The 11,017-nt window shown below is 45.6% G+C and overlaps 1 protein-coding gene across 1 annotated transcript in view; it reads left to right on the top strand.

The window, feature by feature from the left end:
* Positions 1–8,742: 8,742 nt before the first annotated feature.
* FZD6 (frizzled class receptor 6) overlaps positions 8,743–11,017 on the top strand; it is a 31,210-nt gene continuing 28,935 nt past the window's right edge. Inside the window, exon 1 of the mRNA XM_059836234.1 lies at positions 8,743–9,107. Coding sequence (XP_059692217.1) covers positions 8,928–9,107 — 180 coding nt within the window. The 5' untranslated portion in view covers positions 8,743–8,927. The remainder of the gene's footprint in view (positions 9,108–11,017) is intronic.

The following is an 11,017-nucleotide window of genomic DNA, read 5'->3' as shown; positions in this document are numbered from 1 at the left end:
TATTTTCAGTTCTTAGTCTATGCCAGCTGTTATGACATTTGATGCACAAAGAAGAGACAGTAAAATCGGATTTATGAATCTAAGGGCCAGACTGAAAAATCCTAGCTACATTATTCCAATTGCATTTCCAGCAGAAATTGAGTTGGGTGAGTTAAACTGATTTTGGTCTTGTCTATCCATTTTGCTCTACTGACATTTGAAAAGGTCCCAGGAGCTGCATTACAGTACTTTTGGTATGGAATTTCCCTTCGTTTTCTGACCTCTGTAAACAGTGCCATGCCTGGATATCCCTGCTCCCCTTTTTAGAGACTTGGACTGCTGGTTGGCCTAGTCCCTTAAATGCTGTCAGTATCTTTAGGTCTGTATGAGCTACCAGCCATGATCAGCCTCTCCATCTAGATGCCCGGTAGACCTATGGCCTCTACTACTATGCTGGGATTGTTTTGCTTATCTTCACTTTTCACCATGAAAGTCATTGGTCCTACAGCATGGTACCACTGCAAAGTTGGACCAGACATAGAACCTCATCCCAAACTTATCCCTAATGCAATCATTAAAAATAATGTTCCAGGAGAATGTGTACTTCCAGCATATCGTGATCCCAATTGAACCTCTCAGATGGTCCTTAAAGTGCCTGCAAGTTTGATCATCAGTGCATGGGGTGACCACTAGTGGCACAGGGTGAATCACCATGGTCATTTTTGCCCAGATGGCCCAGCACAGGTATAAATACAACTTATAGCGGTGCAAGACTAAAATTAAGGCCCTGAGGCAGACTTGCAAGACAGTTAAAACCGATAATGAACACTTAGCCATTGCTAAGTCATTGTCCTCTGCTACTGTGAGGATCTGAACTGTGTTCTATTGTGGGACAGGGGCATTATACCAACGTACGTGAGTGTCTCTGTGGAAGGAGACAAGGGGCATCCCTATCATTCAAGGGCAGTTTGGGTCCTCTGAGGACAAAGACAACCATGATGATTAGGCTGCTGTTGGCAAGGAAGGCCAGAGAAGTTTCCCATGAACCCTAAGTGTCTCTTTGTCTCACAGAAGCTCTCTAGGATCCAGGAGATGATGGTATGAATGCATTCCACTTTCCCTTTGTAAGAGGGAATGCTTTATGGATACTTCTCAGCCGTATTCCCAGTTTGGAAACCAAGACCACAGGCCTTCATGAACCAGTACTCTGAGAAGGGCGGGTTAGGATTCCTGTGTCACAGACATGCATAAATCCCACCTCACATCCTACGGTTCTCTTTTCTTATTGCTTATATGACACATTTTTGCTTTGCTTTGCCATTCTGGATGCTTCACAAGATCCTTAGCAACTGCCCAGAGCTGAGCTTTATAAGTTCCATCCCCATCCAGCAAGTAAACTCTCACCCAGCCTCCTGTCTGCCCTGCTCAGAGAAGCAAAGAGCCTCCTGGCCTTTCTCCTCTGCTTGTCATCCCACTGCCTCAGAGAAGCCCATCCCTCTGTCCCTTCCCCCTTGTCTTCTGGCCTTCCTTCTCTATTTGAAGCTTTACTTTTTGGCTTTTGGCTTCCTCTTTCCCCTTCAAGTTGAACACATTCAGTTACATGGCAGAAAGTCCAAGAAAGAAAATGAAGGCACAAACATGGAACCAGTACACTTTGTTACAAAAATCATGTAAAAATACATAACGGAGTAGTGGCTAGCCCCTTCTCTGATTCCCCTTTTCTAAAATCATCTGTCAGTCATAGCTGATGATAACTGTGAATTACCAAAACTCTGCCGGGTGGGAAGACAAATTCAAATGTAAACTGGATGTAGTCAAGAAAATGTATTTTTGTGTTTAGAATCAATTCCTTGCTAATGAAGCATTTTTTTCTGTTTATGACCTACTGAGATTACTACTGACACATCCTAAAGCCTTTCCTTTCTCATTCATTATTGGCTTTGTCTATTTTTATTTTTTTGTCTAACAATATTTCACATTTCATTTTTCTGACATAATTTGTATTTGAGATGCTTTCACACTTACACAGTTGGCTCCATAATCTTTCTGACTACGAATTCCTGGATGGATAGGCTTCATTTCCAGACATTGACTGGTGATATAATTGTTGATCCTAAACAGCAAGGATGAAAAGACACGGAAGGAGACTGAGAAAATGAGGTTTATATAATTTGTAAGTCTTAACAGTGGTCAGCACTATCTCCCAGGACATGGTATAACTGGTTCCATAAGCATATTTTGCAAATCTTAGTTTAAAACAGTAATGCTGATACAAGTCCTGGAGTGCAGCAGATTTTATTAACCTGAGAAATGAGTTGTTATGTGGTTACAGTTACCCTAAGATCTAAAGTGTGGCTCATTTCTGTATTCTGCATTGATCTCGGGCAGAACTGTATGCCTCAGCTGAAAACATATTTAGTATTCTGCATGATGTTTCCATTTTGTAATAGCTCAGGAGCACCTGTGAAGAAGCTTAGGAAAAGCAGATCCATTCATTATTTCTGAGTATTAAAACCATAAGATTCAAATAATTTTACTGTTACCATAAACAGTGACAAAAAATTTGACAGAAAACAACTTGCTGTTCTATTTGTAGAGATGATGGATACAGTGATCATGATACTTTCTACTTAATTCTTACACATTAACAATAACTTTACTCCATAGCATTTTAAAAAAAATGCTGTTAAAGATAAATAGAAAATTGTGAAGCAATGAAAACCAAAAATTTGTGCTTCCTATCTGAACTTCCTCCTTCACAGTTTAGCAAATAGTGAATCTGCCACTCCAGAAATCCCACTGGGGGGAGGTGTTGGGAGGATGTACTTACAGACAGATCCGGTTTTTTGTACAAGGTACTCTGTTACGTAGTTCCCCAGAACTTGTGAAGTCCCTGCAGCACAGGATTGTTATGATGGGAAGACAGTATGCACTAGCTGGGTATGGGATGGGTGTAATTACCAATACCCTGGAACAGTGCTGTGGATGCTTGTTACTCTGCCTTTAACATGTTGATTAGTACCTTCGGCATTGCCTTGTAGTAGTTAGCCCCTGAGCTTCTAAAACTATTGTTTTCTTGTATCCCTGGCATCCTCACATTTCAGTAAATATCTTGAACTACCAACTTAAAAAACAGCATTTGAAATGCGTGTAAAGTCAGTCCTGCTTTGCTAATTGCACATCGTATTTATAGGGACAGTTCAACTCTAGTTAATGCATCAGTGTTTTGGAGGGAGCGAAGAACAAAGATACACCATACCCCACTAAGTCAGGACTTAGTTGGGTATTGTTGCTGTCAAATGTGTTATGTGTCATATGTGTTATGTGCATATGTGTCATATGCATATATACACATATGCATATGTGTCATATTTACACTTACGTGTCATATTTACACATATGTGTATATATGCGTATGTGTCATATGCTATATGTGTTGCTGTCAGCGTCACCTGTACCTTGCCTGTCCACTCTAACAGGGTGCTTGGTTTGTATCAGTCTTTTCCACTGGAAATGACTCATGCCCTGTAGCACAGATTTCCTTTCCCCCAGCCTTTGTGAAATTGTCCAAAGTAAGTACCACCCCAGCCGCAGAAAAAATGAGGTAAGAGGGGCTCCGTCAGGAAAAACATTCACCCTCGCTGCTACTGTTACTCTTATTCAAGAAGACATGCTGCAGATTTATCAGGAGTGAAGGCAGCTGCTAAAAGTCCACAAGGAATGAAATATCCTTGATCATTCTTATGAAAGTTTACTCTTTACAAGCATATTTCCTGTTTAGTTTACATTGTGCTTAATATCCGAGGCTAGGTGATGTGACCTTGTTGGGAAAGGAATACTATTAGCATAATCACTGCTTTATTAAAGCAACACTATGAAGGCACAGTGTTGTAATGTACAGACAAATGAAAGATTAAATCCTTCTAGCACAAAGGAAATAAAAATCTGCTTATGTGAGGGTGCCACAACCCACACAGCCATAATATTTTGAAGGAATAAGGTCTAAATAGCTCATACTTTGTTCAGGGAAGAAGATGACACGAGTTCCAAGTACTCAGTAATGCGGTTAGCACACGGCAATGCATAAACCTTCTGGCTTTCTCAATATGCTTCCTTCTCCAGTTTTCATTGCCATTGTGGGTTGAGGGGCAGGAGATGTCACATTTTAAAGGCTTTATGGAAAAAAAAGTATTATAAAGACAGGTTTAAGCTGACACATCTGCATGAGATTGGAGAAGTGCTCAGAAGACATTAACTCATCAAAGACTGGATTTTCTAAATAACTAGGAAATTACTGTAACACATCTGGGTGTTCTTACTAAGCCTTTCTCAGTTTATTCAATTACATGGTAGAGTTTTGACTTAGGAAACACATTCTGTTTATAAACTGAAATGTTTTCCCAGACTATTACTGTAGACTAATAAGTATAAATTATATCAATAATGCTGTTTTTTCTAGGTTTTTTTCATGTCCAAAATGTATTTGAGAAAAAGACAAGAATTACACTTTTCAATTTTAAGTCTCACAACAGGATTTATTGGTGCCATCTACTGGCTATTTAGTCCTTTTAAATTTCACCAAATTATGAATAGTGTGTTTTAAATGTAGAATAGTAAGAACATTATGAACCTTGTAACTGAATCAGCCAACATCAAACTATGTAATTGGCAAATCTGTAATATTTAAATTACATTAAGTCAAACTTTGGTACAATGTTCCAACGGTGTAATTCAGTTATGAAGCTTTTAGATGTGCCAACAGAAGAAAGCTCGAGCCAGCATACGACTGCTTGTGTGCAGAATTCAAGCACTAAAGCCACACACATACATACCCCTTGTGTCTTAGAGGTAGGCTTCTTCCTGACAACTGCCGACCATTTTAGATCCTTCCTCCCTAGTGCATGAGCATGTGGGGCACTAACATGTTCACGCAGCAGGTAAATGTGGTCACATTACTGTTTACCTTTTCTGGAGGGATGTCCCCACAAAAATTTGAAGGAGAACAAGGTGCTTCAGTTCATAGCCCAGGCAAGCTGTTAATGTTTCTGCCGAAAATGTGTTCAAGCCAGTCGGATGGAGTGTGGGCAGACAATCTGTCCCACCACATCCGTCACACAGGTGGTAGGAGCCAGCAGAGCTTGGAAGGGAGCTGCCATCGGCCACTGCTGAAACCCCCTCTGCGACATTTGTCGAAAGGCGTCTGAAGATGACCTAGGATTTAAAAAAGGCTCTAAATCACTTAAACTCTTTGTATTAAAAATTGCTAAACTATAATCGTTTGAAGCGGTGCCAGAGAAAGGTCAGCAAATTAATATTACATTAGCTGAAATGTTAACAATATCTCCAGTGCCAGGTGAACAAAGTACTTACACATCCGAGTAGTTGCATCCCTAATCAGCAATATATTTGAGGACGTGCTTAAAATACTTAATCATACTTAAAGGTGCTTTGCTAGATACCAGTGAGAGTGCTCACATTCCTCACTCTGGTTAGTCAAGACCTTTACAGAGCCAGAAACAAATATATTTAAATCACGGCTCTGAGAACCAACCTCTGGAATAACTTGCTTAGCAACTAGGTTGTGAGCAAAGAAAGTATATTAATACTGTGATTGAAGAAAGAGCTCATCCTTCCTTTTCTCTGCGTTTTTCTGTCATCTAACAAAAACACGAGAGTCTTTAAGGAAGGAAAACAATGCTATTTAGTCATATCTGTTTGTCAGAGATTTAATTTATGTATGAAAAAGCATTCTGATGGAAGGAACTAAGCCATCACTTTATATAATGCCATATTTACACAGTATGATACTAGCAGAGCATACAGCTAAGGCTGCTAAACTCACAATACCTTATTTTCAGGTGCTTGCTACTTTGACAAATTTCTGTGGTTTGGCTGAAATTTCCACACCTTGGATTTTTGTCTGGTTGTTTCAGTAAAATTTCTTATTAAGCTTTCATGAAAATCATGTAAGACATGCTGCTTTCCCCATATTAAAATTATAACAGAAGCTTGTCTGAGAATTGTCAACCCTACGTACTGGGAAGCAGAGACTTTTCACTTGGTATAGATGGTCCTAGATAGTTCTGCTGCTGTTTCCATGAAAATGCCTATAGGCTTAGTTAATGAAACTAGAAAGGAAAGAGAATTCAGTAGAAATCTGCTGGAGTGTGAATCTGTACTGAACATGTCCTGTCCCTGCAAGGTTTTGGTGTATTCAAGGAACTGATGGTGTTCCCGGAGTGGAGAGCAACTCAGCAATTTCATCAAGGGCTGAGCAAGAGCTTCCCTAGAATAGCTTCTGCAGATGCGGAGTGGGGAGACTCTCTCTTGCGTGCTCCTGGTGCTTTCACTGCCAGAGCCCCAGAGTGTGTGGCGTCTCAGAGCTCATGAAAAGAAAAATGTTAATATGTCTAGGATGGGAAGTTGCTGCTGAGAAAGACTAGGACAGACGCCAGCTGCAAGACGAGAACTGGAATGATGACAGAGGGTAACATAGATGTCTCCGTAAACTTAAGCACATTCACTTCCACAACCTGCAAACATGAAGATTTCATTAATGTCACCTGTGAAACCTGCTAGGAAAATGTCAGTCACCTCCTGATTCAGTTGTTTGTTTGTACAGCAAATTTAACACCATTATAGCTGTGTGGATCTGTGGCAGGTAGGTACAATCCTCCTCATGATTCATACAGGTGCTAAAATAGTTTCACATAAGGGAATCTGGAGGGGTTTCATGTTTCTGCGGAGCGACACAGGAAACGATACACAAAAGATCAGCATGAAGAGAGAGTTTTTAGATGCTTGTGGTCCTCCGAATAACCTCCCCATCCATGGATGGATTTGCTGGGTAGATGTGCCCGACTGCACAGACTACCTTGGGGCACACTAGCAGAAAGGCAGCGCTGCCTGCACGTTGTCAAACCATTTCTAAACCTGGTTTGCATGTCTTGGCATCTGGTGCTTCCTGTTCCAGCCCTGGAGCGCAGAGTGAGTTCCATGGCTAAACAGCAGCCTGCTGAGACCTCGGGTGGCTCTGCGCAGAGAAGTTTGGTCATGTCTGCCTAGCAACCTTCAGCATGTCTATAGTTAGGTCTCATAAGCTCAGGCCTGTGTTTGCAAACACAGCTAAGCACTGCCGGACACATATCTGATGTGTGTGTGGTCTCAGCCAGCAGCAGACGGTGCAGCAGGAGGACAGTTCACGCATCCTTGAGCCGGGTCTCTGGAAGACAGCAGTGGCCTGAGTGCCAGTGGCTGGTGCTCCTCCTTCATCTGGATACTCATTTCCCTTTCTTCTCACCTCACCACATACCTCAAATCACTTCCCTTTCCTTCTTTAAATTCAGTCGTTCCACATCGACTTCTGCTATCAACCTCCTCCTCAGCCTTAGCCTCACCTAACGGGGATCCGCACCCCTCACCTCACGAGGAGTGGGGCACTCTGCAGGACCGTGGCAGCGAGCCCTCGCACCTCCCGGCAGCGGCGCGGCTGGCTGCCAGCCAGGCGCTTCTTCGGAAACAAGCCTCAGAATCGCTTCCACAGGCGGGACAAGCTCATTTCCCGGCGCTTGAAAGTCCGTAAACCGTCTTAATATTTATACAGCGTATTGCAGAGTCAACACCGAGTATTTTTATGAAAAGAAGCCGTGCCAGGTATTGTTTGGACGGATTTCTCATGCCGTTTCCATCTGCGCGTTCAGCCCCGGAGACTTTCTCACCTGAGGCTTAACCTGCACCTGAGGTGCGCTGGGCCACGGACAGGCCTGCGCGCCTCGGGCCGCCGGACCGCGCCGGCCGTGGCCGTGGCCATGGCCGGGAGGGCCGTTGCTCTCTGGGGCGCCCGGAGCCCCGCACACTCCCGGGGGAAGGCCCCCGCGAGCAGACCCCGTCCCGCACCGAGGGGCGGGGTGGGAAGGTGCGGGCCGCCCCGCCCCCGCCCGCCAAGTATCGCGCGAGCGCCCCCCGCCTCCCGCCGCCAGACGCCACATCCTGTCGGTGGCGCGGGGCGGCCGCGGCCAACGCAGCCGCGGCGGGGAGGGGGCCGCTGCCGCGCCGGCCCAGGTGAGTGCGGCGGGGGAGGGGGGCGCCGCCGCCGCCGCCGCCGCCGCCGGGGCGGGACGGATCCCGGCCCGTCCAGTCCCGGGGAGCGGCGGCTCCTCCCCGGAGCGGCGCGCGGCGCCCCGGGGCGGCCGCCGAGGGGGAAGCGTCCATCGGGAGGCGGGTCCCGGTGAGGGGGCGGCGGGGGCGCGGCCCGGGCGTGGCGAGGATGCGGCGCCGAGGCCGCGCCCGGCGAGCCCCGGCTCTTGGGCCGACTTCTCGGCCCGCTCCCCGCCCGGCCCCGCGGGCGCCGCTTCCCAGGGCGGGGCTGGGAACCGAGCGCCGACAACGGGGCGTTGGGAGCAGCGGTGGCTCCGGGGCCTGGGCGGGAGCGGTGGCCAAACGCGCTGCTCCCCTTGGGCGAGACGGCGCTCCCCGGGACGGGGCGCAGGGGGAGCGCGGGCTGCGCCGTGCCGCGGCCCCGGGGGGGTATGTGGGGGCCGGGGGCAGTCGCAGACGCTGCCCCGGCGGAGCGGGGAGTGGGGGTGCGGGGGGTGCGGTGCGGTCCCGGCGGGAGGTGCCCTGTCTCCTGCAGGTTTGTGAGGAGGCCGAGTTCGGCCTTCGGACGGGTGGTCGTGGTCGGGTTGTTTCGGCTGTGAATTACTCTGTCCTGTCTTTTCCTGCTTCTGCAGCGTACGGGCTCGAGGAAGAAGGCATTTAGTAAAACCGCGGTCAGCCAAAATGGGGAGATGCCTAAAGCAGCGGTGAGGAGTCTGATCGTCTGCCTTACACCCCTGTCCTTGCCTTGTGCTGGAACTGGCAGAGGAGGATGTGTGTTTTTATCCTTGTGCAAAGCCGGTCTGTCTAACTACTGAACAGAGCTATGTGCTGAAGTTAGAGATCCTGACAAAATGGGAGTACTTGTGTTCTCTGCAACTTGCAGTTTACTTCTAACTCTGGTGCAAGGGCACAGTTTATTCACATGTGAGCCAATTACTATTTCCAGATGCTCAGGAATGCCTTACAATATGACTTTTTTCCCAAACATCATGGGACACTATGATCAGGACACGGCTGCTCTCCAAATGGAGGTAAGTTCTCCCACCCCTACTGTAGTATGTAAGTATAAACACTGTGAAACAAACTTTTTTGTCATTGAGAAATGATTTGTGGTATCTGTTGCACTGAATGACAAGGCAGGTAATGTTTAGTGACTAGATGTTTCTTTAAATCTTCTTGGAGTGAGTGCATTAGAGCTGCTTGGTTGTATAAGCACTGTGTAAGGGAGCTATAGATGCCCTCCCCCCACCTCGCCCTGGATCCTGTATTAGAGTGGAAGAGGAATGGGTGTAGCAAAGCGGTATGGCTATTCAGAGCTCTTTGGCAGAGCTGATCGCATATAGCCCAGGCCCCTCAGTGATACACAGAGCAATTATTGAAATACTCTGGCGACATAGCTTATGATATCCTGGCCTGCATGAACTCAGGTAGTGTAAAAATAATGTTTCGAAGTTGCTCTTTGTTCCTATCTTAGCTTATGTCTACTGAGGAGAGGTACCTAAACTTATTCTTAGCCCTGTTCCCTATTGTGGCTTTTGCATTTTGTTGTCTTCTGATTGGATGCTGAAACTTCTGACTGAAAGAGCAACTTTCCTCCTTTTTTTTTTTCTTTTGTGTCTGAAAACAAACACTTTCCTACCTGAACTGACTGTAACATATGGCTCCCTTGAGAATATGCCACCTTGTGGAAAGGTTTTGCAGATAGCAATAGCTGTAAAGGGCGAGAGCCTCTCTGTGTGAGAGGCTTGTAAAACAAGTTTTAAACCTGTTTTAATAATGGCTTTTCAGTGGTAAGAGGAGGGGGAACATCTTAGCACAGGTCTTGAAAAGCTTACTATCTTGCACTGTGCAGAGTGAAGCGAAAGTGAGTTGAAAATTCAGAAGTTTCTGGTTTAAAAAAAATTATAGGTGGTATTGGAGGTGGCTACTATTACTAAAATCTTATTTGCATATTCTTTACTGACCTTGGAGGAGGAGCTTGGTTCAGTTGCCAAAACATTTTTTTTTAGTGTTGTTTGGGATAGTCAGGATTCCCTGTTTGGCCTCTAGCTGCCAGTGTGGAAGGGCACAGGCTTTGGTCTCACATCATGTTTGCCAGTCCAGTGTAGACATATGGAAAATTCTCGTATCGAATGTTAAGACACCTGTATGCAAACAATTGAATTCAGCTGCAGATCTCAGATAAATTGTGGGCTTTTAAATTGGAAGGCAGGCTGTAGACTTCAGTTGTAAACTCTGTGCAATGCCTTCTCTAGACATCATTTGTCAGGAATGCTTTCTACAGCATCTGCCACTTTATCTCGTCAGGTATGCTGCTGGTTCTTACTTGGTGTGTCTTAACTACATCTGTTGAGCCAGCTTTTGTCAGTATTTGTGCCTTCCAGTTATGCTGCTGTTACAGCAGAGAGACCACAGAACCATTTTTATTAGTTTGCTATGACTGACTTTTCTGAACTGTCAGTAACTTCTGCCTAGTACATGCCTTCTGTGTGGAGGGATTTCCTTCTGGAAAGGGTTCATGGCTTATCTGTTCTCATATAGTTACTTCCTAAGAACTGTGTGGTACTGAGAAGTTTTGTTGTTCGCTCTTTTTTCATCCTGTCTCCCTTATAACCACCTCTGAGTGGTTGGTCACTACTCAGCCAACTGACTGGGTGGCTATGTGGACCAACAGTGTCTATTAGGGTTTGATTTCCCTGTGCTGTTTCATTTGCTTCCTAATGTCTTGTCATTGCCACTGTCTGGCCTCTAATTTGGCATACCTCACTACTCTAGTGTTGTGCACATTTCTAAACTACCTAATGTGTACGTGTGCTGATCTGCCTGCCTTTATTTGTGGTTCAGCAGTGCAGATTGACTGCTTTGTCAAACTGAATTTTTCAGACAGCTGCTTTACTGATGAAAAGGTAAGGAAGTTTCCTCCCATTCTATATGTAGCTTG

This window comes from Gavia stellata, chromosome 3 (assembly GCF_030936135.1).
Source record: "Gavia stellata isolate bGavSte3 chromosome 3, bGavSte3.hap2, whole genome shotgun sequence".
NCBI classification, from domain to species: Eukaryota; Metazoa; Chordata; class Aves; order Gaviiformes; family Gaviidae; genus Gavia; species Gavia stellata.
The sequence above is the reverse complement of the archived record's forward strand: the minus strand, read 5'-3'. Positions and strand labels throughout refer to the sequence as shown.